The 24,179-nt window shown below is 39.9% G+C and overlaps 1 protein-coding gene across 1 annotated transcript in view; it reads right to left on the reverse strand.

The window, feature by feature from the left end:
• AGPS (alkylglycerone phosphate synthase) overlaps positions 1 to 23,915 on the reverse strand; it is a 143,890-nt gene extending 119,975 nt beyond the window's left edge. The window contains exon 1 of the mRNA XM_068544862.1: positions 23,638 to 23,915. Within this exon, the coding sequence (XP_068400963.1) occupies positions 23,638 to 23,900 (263 nt within the window). The 5' untranslated portion in view covers positions 23,901 to 23,915. The remainder of the gene's footprint in view (positions 1 to 23,637) is intronic.
• Positions 23,916 to 24,179: the final 264 nt, after the last annotated feature.

The raw sequence follows: 24,179 nt of genomic DNA on the forward strand, positions 1-24,179 counted from the left end.
ATGAGAAAGACACCAAGATCTGATAAATAAAATAAATATTTCCCTGAAAAGATATGCTACCAAAAAATACCTATGAATGAAACAATCTTCCTACTAGCTTCTTTTATTTTAAAAAATTGAGGGGCTTCCCTGGTGGCGCAGTGGTTGAGAATCTGCCTGCCAATGCAGGGTACATGGGTTCAAGCCCTGGTCTGGGAAGATCCCACATGCCGTGGAGCAACTAGGCCCGTGAGCCACAACTACTGAGCCTGCGCGTCTGGAGCCTGTGCCCCGCAACAAGAGAGGCCGCGACAGTGAAAGGCCCACGCACCGCGATGAAGAGTGGCCCCCACTTGCCACAACTAGAGAAAGCCCTCCCATAGAAACGAAGATCCAACACAGCCAAATAAATAAATAAATAAATAAATAAATAAATAAATAAATAAATAAATAAATAAATTGAAGCTGAGTTCCCATTAGCAATATAAAGGCCTAATGAGGAGAGAAATCTGCAGAATACTGTTTAATTCTAAATTTAATTTAAAATGTATATGCTTTAAAACACATTTAAAACCATGGTCACATCTAGTCTACAGGTCCTACAAAATTATTTCTAAAAACTAAATAGCAAAACTCCCATACAACTATTTACAATGCTTATTGTCTCAATCTAACAGTGCAACTAATCCCCTTTCAAATAGTTAGTTGTTAATCCAAGTAGCTTAGTTATAAGTGTAATAATTTATGCATACTATAAAAGAAAGCCCCTTTACAAAAAAAAGAATATAAAAACTCAAACAGAAGACATGGATAGATAATCACCACTTAATTTACACTGCTACAACAAATCTTGCAGTTCTAAGACTGTTAAAAAATTTGACTTAGAAAAAAGATAAATGCCATCAGGCTCTGAAAGCTTGACACTATCAAACATCTGAATCAGAATATTTCCTCTTGCCCTGATATAAAACTCACTAACTCTTCTAACTATACTTTATTTCCTACAGAGAAAAACTGGCCAACTGAAATGTCCAGGGGGCTTGACAATTTTATTTTTTCATCATGAGTTTGTCTATTGGCACTCTAACTTTGGTCACTAGTGAAGGTAGCTAACACAAGTCAAACTACTTAACTACGATTGATTCCGGGACCCTAACAAGATCAGGTTTCTGGACAGGTCAACAAGATAACATCCGTGCCCAACAGGACAACAGTGTGCTTCTCCTTGCAAAACCTGGACATTATCATGCAATCCTGTGAACTTCAACAGGAATTTCAATCTTCCCTCAATATCCCCTAAATTAAAACTCTAGTTGCCATAATAAAAATTTGGCCCTTCCATGTAATAAGTCAATCAATTTTCTAATTTTATCCAATGTGATAGTGTAAAATGGATAAAATATAAGACTTTAGACACAGAAAGTTGTCAGCAAGAACATGGAAAAGAGGAACAGAAAAGCATTACTGGTAAACCACTCCACAGAGCAATGGTATGCTAACTTTTCATAAGTAATGGCATTTCTATGGCCCAACTATACAGCTCCTGGGTATACATTTGGGAGGAATTCACACACAGTTCCATAAGGAAACATGTGTGATATATTCTCTGGAGAATTATTTGTAAGAGTAGCTGGAGGCATCACTAAAGGATTGGATGAGTGGTAAGTAAATTCCCTGACATACTATGCAGCAATCAGAAGCAGAGAGGGAGATAGATATATATACAGAAACATGAAGAGACTTCTTTAAATAGTAGTGAACACAAAAGGAGAAACAATATGATCTATATGCCATAATACAATTTAAGCAAATAAAAATACACACACTAAATAATACTGCATATTTTATAAAACACATACACATATATTTAAGAACATTCATGGTTGCCCATGGTGGGGCAGGGGGAGATGGGATTAGAAATCAGAGATTGAGGAAATAAATAAAAGAGGCCTCACATCTGTTCATAGGCAAATGCCATGAACTAAAGGGCTGTGATTACCACAACTCTGAACTTGAAGCAAATACGCTGCTCAGCCCTTAAGTCTCAGGGCAGTTTCTCTCTGTTCCAAGAGGACAATTGTTTCTTTCACATACATACAGAAATTCCACGATGGTTCGTTATAAAACCTATTGTTGGGTTACTTAGCAATCTCTACAAGTTGTTGGGTTTTTTTAAAATGATAGAATTCCATTACAAATGAGTCAGCTTCAAACATACAGCAAATCAAACACATATTTAATTTCCTACAGTCAACTCTTTATAGTTTACAAGAATCTGGTACTGTGAAGAAACTTTTTAAAACCTGAAATCAAGGGTCAAAAGTTGTGTCCCCCAAGGTCCAATTCCTATTATACTCACAATGAATTAATGAATGGAAAAAAAAGAAATATACAGGTATGGGGGAAAAAATCTTATAGACAGAGGCACAAAGAGTTGGAAAAGAAGGGAGGACTGGGGTAAATAAAGCAAGGCCAGCCTTACCCCTTGGCAGAATAATCTGGCACTCACTACTCACTGCAGGCTCCTCGGGGACGTTCCCTGACCCCCAAATTTGCCTTACACCCTACCAAATTCTACCAATTGGAAATTCATTATTGTTTGAATAATCTCTTTGAAAATGGAAATACAGACTATTGGTCATTCATACTTATAGTCATACATATTGCAAGTATTTTGTGCTATGGTAGGCATGTACGCACGCACACACTCACACAAACTTGGTATCTGCCATTCTGAAGACCTGGAAAGGCACAACCATTCTATTGTTCACCCTCATGTGCTGGTCTATGTAATAAGGAAAACAGCCCAAATCAGTATCAGGGAGTTGTCTTAGCAAAAGACAAAGAACAAGAATGTATACTTCCCTTGACCATGTGTGCTCCCTGAATTATACTTTAAATTTCATAATTTGTTTTCTCCACTGTCCACCTGTAAACTAATCAATGTGGCAATTTAGGTAATCAATTCCAGAATTTCTCTACAACCGTGAAAATGTTACTTAACTTTCATTGCTCCCTCCTACTTGCTAGTAATTGGCAGAGGAACTTTATCACAAGCTACTGACCAACCTGTAAGCGACCAAAGGCCATTTCTGATACAGTCTTCCATTTTTGTAAAAACTATAAAACTGAACAAGAGAATGTGAATGTCTCTAAAAATCTGTATGTCATTTTACCATGAAAACCAAGCCTCTGAATTCCCTTTCTTAGGGAACAAGTTGTCCTCCAGGGGACAACTCAATACTCTTGACAAGACCCTAAAAAGGCTAAGACTGAAGTCCACGTCTGTTTGATATACATAGCATTCCAGCTGTAACAAATGTTTTTTTACTTAAAATAATAACAATAATAATAAGCAGCAGCCACTTCTACTTTAAATGACAGGTAGTTGGGATTATTACCTTTGCTTCTGGAAAACTCACAGAAAAAAATGAACCCCACAAAGTTTGGGGGGAGAGAAAAGGAAATATTAAAATCAGGACCCAATCACAACCACAGAGGTTCTCAAACTTCTTGGGAGTATAAATATCACCTTGGGTGCTCACTTTAATTTATTTTTTAAAATTTATTTTTGGTCATGTTGGGTCTTCATTGCTGCACACAGGCTTTCTCTAGTTGTGGCGAGCAGGGTCTACTCTTTGTTGAGGTGCGCAGGCTTCTCATCGCAGTAGCTTCTCTTGTTGCGGAGCACGGGCTTCAGTAGTTGTGGTACGCAGGCTCAATAGTTGTGGCTCACGGGCTCTAGAGCACAGGCTCAGTAGTTGTGGTGCAAGGGCTTAGCTGCTCCGTGGCATGTGGGATCTTCCCGGACCAGGGCTCAAACCTGTGTCCCCTGCATTGGCAGGCGGATCCTTAACCAATGCGCCACCAGGGAAGCCCTGGGTGCTCACTTTAAAAGCAGAGTCCTGATGTGGAGAAAAGGGAACCCTCATGCAGTGTTGGTGGAAAACAGTGTGGAAGTTCCTCAAAAAATTAAAAATAGAACTACCATATGCTCCAGCTATTCCACTCCTGGGTATTTATCCAAAGAAAATGAAAACACTAATTTGAAAAGAGAGATGCACCCCTATGTTCACTGCACCATTATTTACAATAGCCAAATATGGAAGCAACCTACAAAGATGTGACTGACACATGTATAACGGAATATAACTCAGCCACAAAGAAGAATGAAATCTTGTCATTTGCGACAACATGTACGGACCTAGAGGGTATTATACTAAGTGAAATAAGTAAGACAGAGAAAGACAAATACTGTATGATTTCACTTACATGCGGGAATCTAAAAGACAAAACAAATGAACAAAGTCATAGCAACAGAGTCACAGGTACAGAGAACAAACAGGTGGTTGTCAGAGGGGAGGTGGATGGAGGGATGAGAGAAAAAGATGAGGGAGATTAAGAGGTACAAACTTCTAGTTACAAAATAAATGAGTCACAGGTATGAAACGTACAGTGTGGGGAATATAGTCAACAATAATGTAAATGATTTAAAATCAAGTTGCTCTCACCCAAACTCTATCAAAATCAGGAGGGACTGGAAATGAAGGAAGGGGAAAAAAATTAAAATTTTAAACTCACTGCACTATAGGAGAGGACTGGCCTGAGTAGAGTTTTGTAACAGAACAGGGCAGCAAGAAGAAAAAGTGGGGGCACTCACCTTGTGGAAGAGAGAGGAAAGGGATAACAGGAAATGAAGATTTGGTTACATGACAGAGGAGGTGGACAGATCTATAACCAAATTTTACAAAGGATTATCCTGGAAGGGGGGAACAAGAGCTACACGGAGACAATATTTTCTGATCCAAATTTTGGAAAGTTGACCTGTTATGGAAATTTCCTAGTTAATACATTTACAAAGCATAAAAATTAAGAGAACGACTTATCAAATAATTTGTCTTTCGGACAATAATATGTTTATTCACATTCCAATATATGTGGTCACCAAGGCCACATACCAAGTAGAGGCAGCAGTGGGCCACGACTCCTAAGAGCAACTGAGAAGAGTTGCAAAATGAGAAATAACATAAGGGTGACCAACATGTGCACGATACTGACCAGCAGCCTACTATGTAGTATATGAAACTGCTGATGCTCTTTACTCTTCCGGTTCTTCCTTTCCTCTCTAATGCATAAGGTGATATTTATTAGAAGTTTGTTCTTGCTATTAAAATGCCATGGTTTCCACTGACGACTTCCCACTTCTTGCCGTGCTTCCACCTTCAGAAACTATTTCAGCACAGGATTCTTATTACTCCTTTCTACACAGTTTACTGCAATAGTAACAGTGTTGCATAATGCTGTAAAGCTAAGCATTTTCCAATCATTATCTCATTTACTTCTCACATCAATCCAGTGATATACGTGTTATTATCTCTAATTAAATCATGAGAAAACAGGTTGAGAGTCAGTAACTTGTCCAGGCACACGATACAACTAGGATTTAAATCTTGGTCTTCTGGCTCCAACACTCCTTAACCATCAAGCTATGATTTCAATTTTGCAATATGTTTAAATGTTTTCAAAATAATATGTTGGGAGAAAAAGGAAACTGCTAAGACTATAATCCTTAAAGTGTATCACCTCATATAGAGGGATTTGTTCAAACAGTATGAGCCAACTGAGTAAGTGTGGAGTATACATTATTTACTGATAACAATAAGCAGTTTAAATTGGCGTATCTAAGCCAGTTGCCTCAGCTCTCTCTCCTTTTCATCACCTCAGAGGCCCAGGCAGGGTAAAGAACATTTTCCTAGGCTTCCTATGGTCATTATTTGGTTTCCCATTAGCAACTCAGGCCAAAATATATAATTTCCTTTTATCTGAATTTCTAGAAAGCTGCTTTCTTAAATTATACGATAGAAATCAGCTCAAATACAACAGCAGTATTTCTCCTAGGATTCCAATCATGTCCAATTCTTTATTTTTGGTCAAAATTAAGTCCAAACAAGCAGTTGTCCTTTATTTCTGGCTCTGCCAACAAAGTAAATGAATCATGTATTCCAATGCTAAGCCCTTTTTAAAAATGTGCCTTAAAAAAATTCTTAAGGATTTAACTGTAAAAAGGTTATCATAGCATTCTTTAAAATTGGGCAAAACTGGGAATATATTCTATGATCATCCAAATCTTCTCATCAATGTTTTCACCCTCAGACATAAGAATTTTTCCATCGTGACATAGAATAATACTCTTCCAACTCTTCGAATCTATGTTTCTTTGAAATGAAGCTGCCCTTCCATTGCTGTACCAGTCACCATTTTCCTCTCATACATCTGTTATAGCACTTAGCACCTTGCAGTAATAAAATACACATCACTCTTCCTTAGTCGAACTGCAAGTCCCAGAAGGCAAAAACTATGTTCTAATCCTCCTCAGCGCTTAGCACATAGAAAACACTGTATAAATCACCAACAAACTTGGGTAGGTGAAGTTTCAAAGGGTGAGGAGATGGCTAAAGAATATCCAACTGATTTAAATGAAGTAAGGCTCCAGGTCTAGATGTTACATTGCATGATACTTAACAGTATTTTTCTTTTAAGAGTTACTGTTCATAATATGAGAAATTACAGGGAAGAGGTAACAGACCCAGAGTGCCCTCCCCTCAATTCTCAAGAACAAAAAGAAAAGATCCCCAAAACAATAAACCCTGAAGCCTGGTGTCAAATAAGCAAAGGATTTTTAGAGAATGGCACAAGAAAAGGTGTGAAAGTTAGAAAATGTGATGTAAATAAGAGACCTTGACTAGAACAGAAGAGACAGGTAAATTAGAAGCTGAGATTTTAAAGGTACAGACTTTAAACAGTGGTTGGGGGTAGGAGGTTATGACTTCACTCCAGCTACACTAGTCTCATTGTTACTCTCCTAATATGACACATGTACGCCTCCCCTTAGGGGGTCTGCACACACTATTCTTCTGCCTGGAATACTCACTTTAACTAGATATGAATACAGCTAAATTCTGTCATCTTCATATATTTGTTCAAATGCCATTTCTCCAATAACATCCTGTTTAAAATCTGAACCTACCTCCTTACTCTGCTCCACTTTTTCTTTTTTCCACAGCACTTACCACCTTCTAAGAGACTTAACAATTTAACTGAACATAATAAATAAGTAATTACCCATTTCACTCATTAGAACATAAGCTCCATGAGGGCAAAATCTTTGTCCATTTTGTTCACTGATACAGCCTAAGCACCTAGAACACAAATGACTGATAAATACCTGTTTAGTGCACAAAATGAATGTGAGAAAGATTGTGAAGAAAAAATGAATACGACTTGGTTATATCCGTATAGTATAAAGGAAAAAGCTCTAGACTTGAGAGAAAAGGTCTGGACTCAAATCTAAGCTCAACTCTTACTAGGTAACAAGTGACTATTACCTGGCAAGTGTCTATGAACTTCAGTTACTGATCTATAAAATGGGTGATTGTGAGGATCACACAAGACAAGACACACAAGACAAACAAGACACACAAGACAAACATGTACAAAAGCAGCAGAGGGACCATAGAATTAATTATTAATTTGAATAATTCAAAAGAGAGTTCAATGTTAAAAGAATGAAAAGAGGGGCATGGCCAAGATGGCAGAGTAGGAAGACCCTGAGCTCACCTCCTCCCACAGGCACACCAAGATTATAACTATTTACAGAGTGACGATCTATGAGAATCACCTGAAGATGCAGAAAAGGTTTTCCACAACTAAAGATATAAAGAAGGAACCACATGATTGGTAGAACAGGCAGAGACATGGTACACTCAAAACCCACATCCTCAGATAGGCAACCCACAAACAGAACGATAACAGAATCCATGGAGAAGTTCTCCCCAAGGAGTGAGGGGTTTGAGGCCCACACCAGACTTCCTAGCCTGGGGTCCTGCACTGGGAAGATGACGCCCCAGAATGGCTGGCATTGAAAGCCAGTGGGGCCTGTATATGGGAGAGCTGGAGGAAACAGAGACTCCACTCTCAAAGGGTGCATGCAAAATCTCACACACTCTTAGTCCCAGCACACAGGCAGTAATTTGAGAAGAGCCTGGGTCAGACCTGCTTGTTGATCTTGGCAAGCCTCCTGGGAGAGGCAGGAGGCAACTGGGACTCCCCCTGGGGACAGATACTGGTGCAGACATTTTGGGGAGCTCATTCTACAGTATGAAGACAACGGTATGGGAAAGTGCCATTCTGGAGTCCTCCCTCTAGCACATTAGCACTTGGGGATTATTCGCCCACCAGTGGGCAGGCACCCAAGACCCCCCCAGCCCCACAGTCAGCTGCCCAGGGAACTGGCCACTACCACCACCAGACCAGGCCCAGACCCGCCCACAGTGGACAGGCGCCAGCCCCAGGATTCTCCAGGCCACAGAGCCAGCCACACCAGGAATGAGGCAGAAAAAGGAAACAGGGAATATGTTCCAAACAAAGGAACAAGTCAAAACCCCAGAAGAAGGACTAAGCAAAGTGGAAATAAGCAATCTCCCCAGTAGAGTCCAAGGTAATGATCATATATATGCTCAAAGAACTCAGGAGAAGTTCTGAGTGGATGAACACTCATCCATCTGAATGGATGAACACAGTGAAAAGTTTAACAAAGAGATAGAAAACATAAAGAACCAGAGGTGAAGAACACAATCACCAAGATTTTAAAATACACTCAAATCCACAGCAGATTACATGATACAGAGGAACAGATCAGCAAACTGGAAAACAGAGCAGTGGAAATCACCCAAGCTTAACAGAAAAAAGAAAAAATAATTTTTTAAAAAATGAGTATAGTTTAAGAGACCTCTAGAATAACATCAAGTGTGCTAACATCTCATTATAGGTGTCCCAGAAGAGAGAAAGGGGCAGAGAACATAGTTGAAGACATAATAGCTGAAAACTTCCCTAACCTGGGAAAGGAAACAAACATTCAGGCTCAGGAAGCACAGATAGTCCCAAACAGGATCAACCCAAAGAGGACCACACCAAGACACACTGTAATTAAAATGGCTAAAATTAAAGATTAAGAGAGAATATGAAAAACAGCTAGGGGAAAGCAACAAATTACTGACAAAGGAACTCCCATAATGCTATCAGCTGACTTTTCAGCAGAAACTCTGCAGGCCAGAAGGAAGTGGCATGATATATTTAAAGAGATAAAAGGGAAAAACCTAGACCAAGAATACCCTCCCTGGGAAGGATTTCATTCAGATTTGAAGGAGGGACTAAAAACTTTACAAACAAGCAAAAGCTAAAGGAGTTCAGCACCGTGAGACCCCTTTATAAGAAATATTAAAGGGACTTCTCTAAGCAGAAAATAAAAGGCCACAACTAGAAATATGAAAAGTACTGGGACTTCCCTGGTGGTGCAGTGATTAAGACTCTGTGCTTCCACTGCATGGGTTCAACCCCTGGTTGGGGAACTAAGATCCCGCATGCCATGCAGCACAGCCAGAAAAAAAAAAAGGAAAGAAAAAACGAAAAAAAATATGAAAAGTACAAAAGGAGGGGCTTCCCTAGTGGCGCAGTGGTTAAGAATCCAACTGCCAATGCAGGGGACACGGGTTCAAGCCCTGGTCCGAGAAGATCCCACATGCCGCAGAGCAACTAAGCCTGTTTGCCACAACTACTAAGCCTGTGCGCTACAGCCCACAAGCCACAACTACTGAGCCCGCGTGATGCAACTACTGAAGCCCGCGCGCCTAGTGCCCGTGCTCTGCGACAGGAGAAGCCACTGCAATGAGAAGCCTGCGCACCACAACAAAGAGTAGCCCCCACTCTCCGCAACTAGAGAAAGCCAGCACGCAGCAACAAAAACCCAACACAGCCAAAAATAAATAAATACATTTTTAAAAAGAAAAGTACAAAAGGAAAAATCTCATTGGCAAAGGCAAAATACACAGTAAAGGTAATAGATCAACCGCTTATAAAGCTAGTAGGAAGGTTAAAAAACAAAAGTAGTAAAAATCATCTATATCCACAATAAGCGTGCATCCACAAAAGAATGTAATATATGATGTCACAAATAGTGAACATGGGGGAGGCTGTAAAAACGCAGGATTGTTAAAATGCATTTGAACTTCAGGGATCAACAACTTAAAATAACCAAGTATATACGATTGCTATATATAAACCTCATGGTTACCACAAACCAAAACTCTTTAATAAATACACACACAAAAAAGAGAAAGGAATCCAAAATAACACTAAAGATAATCATCAGATCACAAGGGAGAAGAGCAAAAGAAGAAACAAAAAAACAAAAAAAGAATCACCAAAAACACCCCCAAAACAATGAACAAAATGGCAATAAGTACATACCTATCAATAATTACTTTAAATACTCCGTTCAAAAGATATAGAATGTCTGAGTGAAAAAAAAGCCAAGACCCATATATATGCTGCCTACAAGAGGCTCACTTCAGATCTAAAGATACACACAGACTGAAAGTGAGGGTATGAAAAAGGCATTCCATGAAAATGAATATGAAAAGAAAGCCAGGGTAGCAATACTTATAACAGACAAAATAGATTTTAAAACAAAAACTAACAAGAGACAAAGAAGGATATTACATAACGATAAAGGGATCAATCCAACCAAAAAAATAACAGTTGTAAATATATATACACCCAACATAGGAGCACCTAAATACATAAAGCAAATATTAATAGACATAAAAAGAGAAATTGACAGCAACACAATAACAGTAGGTGACTTTAACACCTCACTTACATCAATGGACAGATCATCCAACAATCAATAAGGAAACACTGGCCTTAAACAACACATTAGACCAGACTGAATTAATACCTATACAGAACATTCCATCCAAAACAGCAGAATACTGATTCTTTTCAAGTGCACACAGAATATTTTCCAGGATAGATCACATGCCAGGCCACAAAACAGGTCTCAATAAATTTAAGAATACTGAAATCATATGAAGCATCTTTTCCAACCACAATGGTATGAGACTAGAAAGCAGCTACAAGAAAGTAACTGCAAAAAACACAAATATGTGGAGTATAAACAACATGCTACCAAACAATCAATGAGTCACTGAAGAACTCAAAGGGGAAATCAAAAAATACCTGGAGATAAGTGAAAATGGAAACACAATGATCCAAAATCTATGGAATGCAGCAAAAACATTTCTAAAAGGGAAATTTATAGCAATACATGCTTACCTCAGGAAACAAGAAAAATCTCAAATAAACAATCTAACCTTACACCTAAAGGAACTAGAAAAAGAACAAAACCCAAAGTTAGTAGAACAAAAGAAATAATAAAGATCAGAGTGGGGGGCTTCCCTCGTGGCGCAGTGGTTGAGAATCTGCCTGCTAATGCAGGGGACACGGGTTCGAGCCCTGGTCTGGGAGGATCCCACATGCCGCGGAGCAACTGGGCCCGTGAGCCACAGCTACTGAGCCTGCGCGTCTGGAGCCTGTGCCCCGCAACAGGAGAGGCCGCGATAGTGAAGGGGCCCGCGCACCGCGATGATGAGTGGCCCCCACTTGCTGCAACTGGAGAAAGCCCTCGCACAGAAACGAAGACCCAACACAGCCAAAAATAAATATAAAAATAAATAAATAAATAAGACCCGGTGCAACCAAATTAATAAATAAAAAAAAATATTTAAAAAAAAAAGATCAGAGTGGAAGTAAATGAAATAGAGAGTAAAAAGCAATAGAAAAGAACAATAAAACTAAGAGCCGGTTCTCTGAAAAGATAAAATTGATAAACCTTTAGCCAGGCTCAAGAAAAAAAAAGAGAGATGGCCCAATTAAATAAAATGAGAAATGAAAAAGAAGAGGGTACAACCAATACCACAGAAATACAAAGGATAAAAAGAGTTTACTACAAACAACTATTCACCAACAAATTGACCAACCTAGAAGAAACAGATGAACTTCTAGAAACACAATCTCCCAGGACTGAATAAGGAAGAAATAGAAAATATGAACAGACTGGTTACTAGTAATGAAATTGAACCAGTAATTAAAACAAAACAAAACCTCCCAACAAACAAAAGTCCAAGACCAGACAGCTTCACAGGTGAATTCTACCCAACATTTAAAGAATAGTAATACCTATCCTTCTGAAGCTATTCCAAAAAATTGAAGAGGAAGGAACACTTTTGAACTCATTCTACAAGGTCAAAATCACCCTGACAATTAAAAAAAAAAAAAATCACCCTGACACCAAAACCAAACAAAGACACCACAAACAAACAAACAAAAATTACAGGCCAATATCACTGATGAACATAGATGCAAAAATCCTCAACAAAATATTAGCAAACCAAATACATTAATACATTAAAAGGATCACACAGCATGATCAAGAAGGATTTATCCCAGGGATGCAAGGATGGTTGATTATCCACATACACCACACTAACAAACTGAAGAATAAAAATCACACAATCATCTCAGTAGATTCATAAAAAGCTATTGACAAAATTCAATATCCTTTTATGATTAAAAATTCTCAAAAAGTGGGTATAGAGGGAACATACCTCAACATAATAAAGGCCACAAATGACAAATCCACAGCCAACATCATACTCAACCGTGAAAAGCTGAAAGCAATCCTCTAAGATCAGGAACAGGACAAGGATGCCCACTCTCACCACTTTTATTCAACACAGTATTGGAAGTATTAGCCACAGCAATCAGACAAGAAAAAGAATCCAAATTGGAAAGGAAGAAGTAAAACTGTCACTGTTTACAGATAACATGATACTACATATAGAAAATCCTACAGATGCCACCAAAAAACTACTAGAAATCATCAATAAATTCAGAAAAGTTGCAGGATACAAAATTAATATACAGAAATATGTTGCATTTCTAAACACTAATAATGAACTATCAGAGAAATTAAGAAAACAATCCCATTTAAAAATACATCAAAAAGAATAAATACCTAGGAATAAACCTAACAAAAGAGGTAATAGACTTGTACTTTAAAACTATAAGACAATGATGAAAAAAATTGAAGATGACTCAAACAAATGGAAAGATACACTGTGCTCATGGATTGAAAGAATCCTGTTAAAACAATCACACTACCCAATGCAATATACAGATTCAATGCAATCCCTATCAAAATACCAATTGCATTTTTCACACTAAAACAAATAATTCTAAAATTTGTATGGAAACACAAAAGACCCCAAATAGCCAAAAGCACCTTTCTCTACTTGAGAAAGAACACAGCCAGAGATATTACACTCCTTGATTTCAAACTGCAGTAATCAAAACAGCACGGTACTGGTACAAAAACATACACATGGATCAATGGAACAGAACAGAGAGCCCAGAAATGAACCCACACTTATATGTTCAATTAATCCATGACAGAGGAGGCGAGAAAAGACAGTCCCTTCAATAAACAGTGCTGGGAAAACTGAATAGCAACTTGCAAAAGAATCTGCCTGGACTATATTCTCACACCACATACAAAAATAAACTCAAAAAGGGTTAAAGACTTAAATTTAAGACCTCAAACCATGAAACTCCTAGAAAAAAACATAGGCAGTACACTCTTTGACATCAGTCTTAATACTTTTTTGGATATGTCCTCAGGCAAGAGAAACAAGCAAAAATAAACAAATGAGACTACATCAAACTAAAAAGCTTTTGCACAGTGAAGGAAACTATCAACAGCTGCCTACTGAATGGTAGAAAATATCTGCAAACAATATATCCAATAAGGGGTCAACATCCAAACTACACAAAGAATTCACAATTCAACATCAAAAAGCCCCAAACAACCCAATTTAAAAACTGGCAGAGAACCTGAATAGACATTTTTCCAAAGAAAACATACAGATGTCCAACAGACACATAAAAAGATGCTCAACATCACAAATCATGAGGGAAATGCAAATCAAAACTACAATGAGTTATCACATCACAACTGTCAGAATGGTTATTATCAAAAGGACAATGAACAAGCACTGGTGAGGATGCAGAGAAAAGGGAACCCTTGTGCATTGTTGGTGGGAATGTAAATTGGGCAGCACTATGGAAAGCAGTATGGAGGTTCCTCAAAACACTAAAAATTGAACCACCATATGATCCAAGACATATGCACCCCTATGTTCACTGCAGCATTATTTACAAAAGCCAAGATATGGAAGCAACCTAAGTGTCTATCAATAGGTGAACAGATAAAGAAAATATATGGCACACACACAATGGAATATTACTTAGCCATAAAAAAGAATGAAATCTTGCCACTTGTGACGACATGGATGGACCTAAAGGGTATTATGCTAAATGAAATAAGTCAGACTGAGAAAGACAAATACTGTATGATTTCACTTATATGTAGAATCTAAAAAACAAAACAAACGACAAACATAAAATTTTAAAAATGAGACTCATTAATGCAGAGAACAAACTGATAGTGGTTGCCAGAGGGAAGGGGGTTGCGGGGGATGAGTGAAATAGGTGAGGGAGATTAAGAAATACAAACTTCCAGTTATTAAAAAAAATTAAGTTATGGAGATGTAATGTACAATTAAGGATTATAAGTCAGTAATATTGTAATAATTTTGTATGGTAACAGACGGTAAGTAGACTTAACGTGGTGATAATTTTGTAATGCATAAAAATATCAAATCATTACGTTGTACACCTGAAACTAATATAGCATTGTTAAGTCAATTATCCTTCTATTTTTAAAAGTTGGAAAAAAGAAAAAAAAAGAATGGAAAGAAGTTCAAGAGTAAGGGCTGAAGGATGTGACTACAGAACTGGTGCTAATACTTAGAGAAATAAGAAAACTCAGAACAGTAACTTCATTTGGGAACATGAAAAGATAGATAATGAGTTAAGTTTCAAACTATAGCTGTGCTAACATAGTGTCACTAACCATATGTGCCTACTTAAATTTAAATTAATTAAAAGTATGCAAAATTTAAAACTCAGCTCCTCAGTCACACTAGCCGCTTAATGGCCCCTTAATTTCAAGTGCATAATGGCCACATGTGCTTAGTGGCTACCGTATTGGACAGTGCAGACCACAGAACATTTCCATCATCACAGAAAGCTCTAGTGGACAGTAATTTATAAAATATGAGTTGACAGCAGAATAGAATTCAAGTGGGTGTCACTTTAATATCCCTGATGCTGGATTCCTATAAAGTTCAAATGTCTTTAGAAGAAATGCAAAATCCAACCACATAATCAATCTGAGTGGGAGTTGCAAACTGTGAATATAAAAATTAAATAATTCGTATTACTTGATTACAAGGTCCTGAGATACATGAACGCTCCCCACTTGGTGGTATGAGGTGGCTGACATGGCAACTATAAATAGAGTTTGGAGAGTCCCAGTAAAGTTACTGACAAGAATCTCGTCAGCATCCTGGCCCAAATCTCTGGTTAGTAACTTGAGATATGCTGGCAAGGCCAAATATTATTTACAACACAGTATTTTTCTTAGTGAGTGTTAAGATGATCTCACTCAAGAGGCAAAACTCCCTTGTCAAAAGTAACTGCAGTTACCTAGAATGGTAACAGCCTTCCTTAATGAGTAAGCATATTTCAACTACAGAAAGACCTAGAATTAAACACATGACTGCTTAAGAGAAGAGAATCAAAGTCAGACGTTAATGTTTTTCTTTTAAGAAAGCTAAGCAAAGGGACTTCCCTGGTGGCACAGTGGTTAAGAATCCGCCTGCCAACGCAGGGGACACAGGTTCAATCCCTGGTCCGAGAAGATTCCACATGCCGTGGAGCAACTAAGCCCGTGCGCCACAACTACTGAGCCTGCACTCTAGAGCCTGCAAGCCACAACTACTGAGCCCGCATGCCACAACTACTGAAGCCTGTGCACCCTAGAGCCCACATAACACAACTACTGAGCCCACACGTCACAACTACTGAAGCCTGCGTGCTCTAGGGCCCACGTGCCACAACTACTGAGCCCACGTGCTGCAACTACTGAAGCCCGCGCACCTAGAGCCCATGATCCGCGGCAAGAGAACCCACTGCAATGCAAAGCCCACGCACCGCAACAAAGAGTAGACCCCGCTCACCGCAACTAGGGAAAGCCCATGCGCAGCAACGAAGACCCAATGCAGCCAAAAATAAATTTTTTTTAAAAAGTAAGCTGTAAACTTAAGATTTGTGCATTTACTTTTATAATAAATTTGTAAGAATTCAATAAAGTTTAACAAAAATAAGTATATATACAAACATTTATAACTATCCAAATAAGGTTTGTACCACCCCAAATTATCTCAGGACCATCAGTGCTATGTGTACTATACTTTGAGACACACTAACATATCAAAAAAAGAAAAGGGGAAGGGAAGACCATGTTCTGGGAACAGCAATAATTCTGGTATGTAGCTAGAGTACACAGTAGGTATCAAGGAAATAAGAGACAGCCTGGAAAGGCTGATTTAGACAGATCCTCCTGGAGGACGCTAACTGCCCTACCAAGGAAACTATAATATATTCAGTAGGCAACAGGGATAATACATGCAAATGATATAGATGGAAGACTGTTTATTTACCAAAAAGTTTTCAGCCCTTTCCCTTAATTTCTCCAAAAACATTCCAGCAAAACCTCCATTCTCCAGCCTCCAGTTTCCAATGTGGAGGGACTTCAGAAAGGTAACAGTCCTGGCCTCTCCCCAGCCCTCACACATTCACTCTTTCTCATGGGAAGAGTGACTTACCTGGTTAGTGGCTTCTGAGAGGAGGCATTAAGCACCTGCGGTCAGCTGTTTTTCTCTCTCTCCAATCTATCGGCTATGGAGAGGTTATACTCTAGTCTCTCAGTGCCACGTATGAGGCTTCCCAGAGCTGACTCTGCCCTTGCAGAGGAAATCTGTGGTCCAGCACTACCTGTGACTGAGCATAGCTAATTCAGGGTAAATATTAGGTAGCCCAGATCCAAGCCATATACTCCAACCAGCTTTATTGGTAATAAAGCTGACATTTTTACTCCATCTGTCTATATTCTGACACTTACTTCTCAGTCGATTCTGAACTCAGATGTGGGACAGAGGTATAACTAAATATTACCCCTAAAGCCCAACAAATAAAGAGAGTAAACTCTACTCAGAATCCCTTGATTTGGTTTGGATTTGAAATTAACATAATCTGTTGAAGATCAGTTTATTAGTAGTATCTTATTTCAGTAATAAGAAAATAAAACCAAAAGGAGTAATACTTGCTTAGCACTTGCTTTTTATTTATTTGTTTATTTATTTTTTATTTTTTATTTTTGGCTGTGTTGGGTCTTCCTTGCTGCACGCAGGCTTTCTCTAGTTGGGGCGAGCAGGGGCTACTCTTCATTGCACCGCGCGGGCTTCTCATTGTGGTGGCTTCTCTTGTTGCGGAGCACAGGGTCTAGGCGCGCGGGCTTCAGTAGTTGTGGCACACGGGCTCTAGAGCACAGGCTCAGTAGTTGTGGCGCACGGGCTTAGTTGCTCCGCGGCATGTGGGATCTTCCTGGACCAGGGATCGAAACTGAGTCCCCTGCATTGGCAGGTGAATTCTTAACCACTGCACCACCAGGGAAGCCCCAGCACTCGCTTTTAAACGGTTCCATAAAGTATCTCATCTGACTACAACAGCACTCCATTTCTCTGCATCCTAAAAAAAGATCACTTAATTTATTACTAGATATTTTTATTAAGTGATCAGAAGGTAGATGGCTCTATAGTAGAAACTTCCTGACATAATGAAGTCTATTTACAGAAGATGTGGTCCATCTCAAAATGATACTTCCAATCTAAGAGAAGTATGATACCAAATAACCATGGAGATTAAGTCTTTAGGGTTTCTTATTCATTTACAGTCCAAAGATAGTTAATTTACACCCAGGCAGTAAATCCCCCATTACTTCTTCTCCTGTCTTCCTTTCTCCTCTGATCTGGCGTCTTCCACAGTCCTCCTCCTCCTCTTTCCCTTTTATTCTCAAAACCATTTTCTCTCACAAGTCAAGCAGCAAAATTCACTCACAAAAGGAAACAGGTTGGTCTATCTTTTTAAACAATGCATTATATTTTTTTAAACATCTTTATTGAAGTATAATTGCTTTATAATGGTGTGTTAGTTTCTGCTTTATAACAAAGTGAATCAGCTGTACATATACATATATCCCCATAACTCCTCCCTCTTGAGCCTCCCTCCCACCCTCCCGATCCCACCCCTCTAGGTGGTCACAAAGCACCGAGCTGATCTCCTTGTGCTATGTGGCTGCTTCCCACTAGCTATCTATTTTACATTTGGTAGTGTATATATGTCCCTGCCACTCTCTCACTTCGTCCCAGCTTACCCTTCCCCTGCCCTGTGTCCTCAAGTCCATTCTCTATGTCTGCGTCTTTATTCCTGTCCTGCCCCTAGGTTCTTCAGAACTATTTTTTTTTTTTAGATTCCATATATATGTGTTAGCACCCGGTATTTGTTTTTCTCTTTCTGACTTACTTCACTCTGTATGACAGACTCTAGGTCCATCCACCTCACTACAAATAACTCAATTTTGTTTCTTTTTATGGCTGAGTAATATTCCATTGTATATATTATGACTTTCATTTTGACAGGATCATATATTTTATAATTCGTATAATAAGTACAATATAAACTAATGTTCTCTTAATTATGACACCGTATATGATCATGATCTATTCAATAACAAAAGATTTGCAACTTGGATGACAAAGAAAATAGCTTGATGACAACCAAGTAGGTAATTTCCCCTAGAGAACAACATCAAGTGCAGTAATATTGCATAGGGGAAGAAACGCAGCCTCTGGAGGAAGACAGATCAAAGTTGAAATGCTGTCTCTTTTATTTCCTAACTGCATGACTTTAGACAAATTAACTACTCTAAGCCTCTACTTCCTCACCTGTAACATACATATAGTGTCACCTCCTTTTCAGAGCTACTCTGAAAATTAAATGAGATAATGTACATAAAGCCTCAGCAGGGTACCTGGTATATTAGGACTTAATCAAATTAAAACTTCTATTACTACTATTACTAGAATTCCTAGCTAGGAATTCAATGCAGGCTAAGTATTTCATTCAGCATAACTACTAAAATAAGCTCTAATTTTGCCAAATGACGTTAAATCGTAAGTCAGGTCACTTGTGCAAATAACCTTGTTGCAGAAATGCATCAGCTCTTACAGGCTCCAGATGTCCTCCTGGGAAACATTTACAAGAGGTTAACTCAGGTTCTTCCTTCTGGAAAATATCTACCAAGGTTTCTGGTAGGTGTTAAATAATACATTATTTTTTAAAGAATGGTGTGTATAAGTAACAGTATGGGCAAGTAAATTAAGTAATTAATAGCTTCCTTAATCAGATATTCTTTTGATCTGAACCATAAGAGTTTATAACCTCTGTTAAAACTGCCATAGAACAGTTTTGACTAACGCAAACCACAAAGAGTTTGCAGCCAAAATTACAACTGGAGAAGTGGTTATCAGTATAGAGGGACAGATGTGAACAAGGGCTTTTTTCCTTCTCTTTTTCATAACATTACGTAACTTAAAAAAAAAACTGAAAAAATCCAAAACCAAGGCATAAAAATGTCACATACATTGTTGACATTTACTATGATTTTTAGGAATCTAAAACTCCATTCAGAAGCAAGAGCAAAAAGAAATTGTTCATGGAGTAACATGCACTTAAAGGAAAACAGAGGTCCAAAAGTAAACCATCATCCTCAAAACTCTACTCTGCAACTTCAAATAATGAGAATATATGTTCCTGGACAGAAGTAATTAGAACCAACTCATAGGAGACCATGTGACAAGTGTAACAGGTTTTAAATATCACCTAATGCACTAACTTCCAAAATGCAAATCCATCCTTTCCTCTCTATTCTCACTGCCATCATCTTGGTTTAATCCTTCATTATTTCTCACCTGTTCTGCTACAACAGCTTCCCCGAATGGATCTTCCTATATCCATCCTCATCCTTCTCCAATCCATTCTGAACACTGTAGCCAAAGTGATTGCTCTCAAACCCAAACCCAATCTGATCATGTCCCTTCCCGGCTTAATTCCTTCAAGGGCTCTCCATCATCTATCCTCCTACATTGCTTCATTTTTCTCATCATACTTACCATCATCTGACATACTGTGTTACTTGTCTGTTCACTATCTCCACTCCAATTAGAATGTAAGTCCATAACGGCAGTCTTTGTTCAGTTACGTGTTGCATAGTAAGCAAACATTCACACATAAACGAGTGAAAGAATGAATGGACTGATGACCTACAGGCCAAAGGCCTCCATGACCTGCTTGTGCCCTCCTCTTTTCACTTTACTCCCACCTCTACCAATACTGAATTATTTAGTTACCTAAATACAAGATGCACTTTCATGGCCCCCTGCTTTGCCATATGCTATAACTTCTGTCTGGAATACAAACTCCCCTCACCTTCCAATCAACCTACCACACTATCATCCATATTTTTAAACCATCTTCAGAAAGCTTCCCCTGACCCCCTAGATAAAGTATATTACTCTTTCGTTCCTTTGTGCTGCATCTATACCTGTATCTACATTGACTCTACTCAAAATGTTCTGGCATTTGCATCTCCCTTGCTATACTGAATTCTTTGAAGCCAAGGACTATTATCATCTCTTTACCTCCAATACCTAAGAACCTAAGACAGTATCCGTCATAAAGCAACTACTTTATAAATGTTGAGTAAATTAACACGCATGATACTCTGTAAGGGGAATGAAAGCATGGAGTTTCAAGAAGTTACTCCTCCAATTCCATGATGATAATCAGCCATGAGATAAAAGAATTACAACCAATGACATCATCCAAGGTAATAAAAGAGAAGGAATTATATGAATAACACACATCACCAAATGCTTCCAAAATAATGACATACAGTCACACTCACTCTTTACTAGATATACACACTGGCTCCTTCCTGCTCCATCACTTGCCTTCCCTTTAGGCTCAGCTCTGGTGCTGGCAAACTGAGCCCCAGCTAAGCAGTAGATCACTCTGTGAAGAAGCTTTTGATGTTCCATCGAATACAAGTTTTTGTGTTCCCTCATATTTTGATTCAAACTTTAAAACAGTTGTACAGGATTAAATTTTACCACTAGCCACACCTAATCCTGAATTAAAGACCAGAGCCACTGATAGCATAGATTACATACAGTTGGGCCTTCAGTCCATGGAACAGCCACAGAAGGCCTCCCAGACCAGTCACCTTCAGCCATGAGAAGCCTCATCCATTACCCCAATGTGCCTTCCAAACATTACTATTTTTCTCCAAATGCTGTAGACAAAGGCCCCTAAATCCAGCCTTAAGGAACACCTGTCCTACCTACTTAGTTCTGAGAGTGTGAACCTGCATATAAATGTACAATCACACAGATGCACACAAATGAATGGACATAAATGTACATTAAGCCATTAGAAAAATGAAAAGTTTTAAATCCAGTCACAGCTAATATAACTTCAAATGAAGCCAGAGGCCGAGATGTGATCCTTGATTCCTTCCTCCCCCACCACTCAGTAACCAAGTTATGGAAAATTTACCTCCTAATACTTTTTCAAACATTATGCCCTAGTTCAGAATCACAGCATTTCTCACTAGGATAATAGTCTTCTAAACGGTCTCCCTGTTTCTGGACTCAATCAAAACTGCATCTCCCATTTGTTGAGGGGTTATGAAACAGGCATTGCACTAAGCGCTTGATCACTTTATATTTTCCAATTCTCACAGCAACAATGCAAAGCAGGAATTATTGTCCTCATTTTCAAAGATGAGGGGTCTAAAGCTCTGAGAGAGGTTAAGTGACTTGCCCAAGTCATGCAGCTGGAATTGTGAAGGAGAAATTCAAACTCAGATCTATGTTTCCAGAAACTATATGTTCAGCTGCTTAAACCTTCAACTCAATCCTCAATGTGACTTTTCTAAAAGGTAAATGTAATCATGTTTTACCCCACATAAAATCCTGCAAACAAGACCACATCTCCAACCCTCATCCCAAGTCATTCTCACCTCCTCCTGCAACACTTAACTCTTAGCAATTCAACCTCTCACTGCTTTACCTGTGAACACAGTTTTTCCACCGAGAATGCTTTTCTCTGGACTTCCCTGGTGGTGCAGTGGTTAAGAATCCGCCTGCCAATGCAGAGGACACAGGTTCAATCTCTGGTACAGGAAGATCCCACATATCGCGGAGCAACAAAGCCCGCGCGCCACAACTACTGAGCCCGCGTGCCTAGAGCCCATGCTCCGCAACAAGGGAAGCCACCGCAATGAGAAGCCCGGGCGCTGCAAGAAGAGTAGCCCTCTCGCCACAACTAGAGAAAAGCCCACATGCAGCAACAAAGACCCAACGCAGCCAAAAAAAAAAAAAAGGTTTTCTCCTTTGGCAGGCTCCTTCCAATACAACCTTCAAGATTTACTCAGGCAATCCTTACTCTGGAAAGCCTTTGCCCTAACAAATAAATACCCAAATCCGGGTTAAGTGACTATTTGCTATGGTTATCAGCTAAGTTTCTTATCTCACTGTGTTATAACATTACTTTACTAGGCTATCAGTTCCTTATGAGTAAATACTGCATTTTTAAATCTCTCTATTCTTAGTACAGTGAGCATGTAGTGAAGGAAGGACTCATGAATGTTGAATTAATGAATGAATTCATCGGAAGCAGTACAGCTTAAGAATTTGGACCTAAAGTCAACTTGACACGCTTTCGAAATCTAACTTGCCACACAGTGTACCAGCCAATCCTGCAGCAGGCTTCTAAATCTTGTTTATTTCTTCATCTGTAAAATGAGAGATAACTGCACCTACCTCATAGTTTGGAGAGGAGTAAAAGAAATCACAGATTTAGCACAATCTCTGGTACATTGAAAGTACACATTAAACATTAGCAACTTTTTTTTCCACTTTAAAAGTTTATCCATGCTGACAAAACCACATCTCAAAAAATAGCTTTTCCTTGTGGCTTCCATCAGAGCTTAACATTTCGCCAAAAAGTCGTAGTCAAGATGTCTTACAAACAACCTCAACCACAGACAAGGATCTTTCACCTTCAGGTTACAGCAGAGCTCAGTAGCTACCACCACACCCTAAATCACTAACCAGTGTCTGCTGTTTATTGCTTCTAACCCACCCCTTGATTTCCTCCCTCAAAGTCAAAGACAATATCCCTAAGCAAGCAGAAATCTACCCCACAGAAACCAGTCAGCAGCACCTTCTTCCAGGAACCACTTCTCCCCGCACCCAAGCTTGAGCGAATTAGAAGAGATCCATCATTTGGTACGAACCTAAATTTCTTTAGAGGATCACAATAAAACCCCTTCTATTTATTCCAAGACCTTGGCTTCCAAACTATTAATTCAATACAGAGAATGAATTTCTCGCATTATGAATCCAAGAAAAAGGGTCCCCTGAAAGCCTTCCCCAATAACAGTTCTTCAGGTCTACTACTCTCAAATAGTGACGAAAATCCACCATTTCATCCTTCCCCCTTCCTAACAGAATCCAGGGTCTCATCCACGCTCTCTTAAAAGCGAGATGGTCCGCACTTTCAGGGACCCGAATGCCTTCCGCCCACCCGTGTCACCTCCCTTCCCATCTCGCCGGTGCCCTCCCGCAGCACAGGCCCGGACTGGTCCCTCACCGGCTCCACAGAGCCGCTACTCACCGCTTCTTGGGGATGGTGCCCGACTCCTGCGCGGCGGGAGTGGCAGTGGGCGCCGCCGTGGCGGCCGCCGCCGCCGCTCTCCGCGCTTTGCACTCATTGGTACTCAAAGCCTCCTGGGGCCGGCCCAGCAGATGGCCCGAAAGAACCCGCAGCCTCCGCCCGGCGCGGTCCCGCTCCCTGTCCGCTGCAGAACCGGAGCCGGAGCCCGCGCCCGCGCCCGTGCCCGTCCCGCCCGCCGCAGCCGCAGCCGCCGCCTCCGCCATGGCTTCCGCCTTGTGCCGCCGCCCGGGACCGCTGGGCGCGGGTGAAAGGTCACTCAGAGCTGCGCCCGGCGCGACCATTCGCTGCGGCGCATCCCGGCAGCCACCGCGGCGACTGGGCGGCGGGTGCCATGCGCCTGGAGCTTCATAGACTCAGCTCCCGCCCACCGCACCCGCCGCCTCCGCGGTCACGCCCCAGACCGCCGACACCTGTCAAGCAGGTGAGTTCGAGCAGTCCCGGGGTTGGTTCGGCCCGGTATGGGCTAGACCGGGAGCCAAACC

Source organism: Eschrichtius robustus, chromosome 5, assembly GCF_028021215.1.
Source record: "Eschrichtius robustus isolate mEscRob2 chromosome 5, mEscRob2.pri, whole genome shotgun sequence".
Classification (NCBI taxonomy): Eukaryota; Metazoa; Chordata; class Mammalia; order Artiodactyla; family Eschrichtiidae; genus Eschrichtius; species Eschrichtius robustus.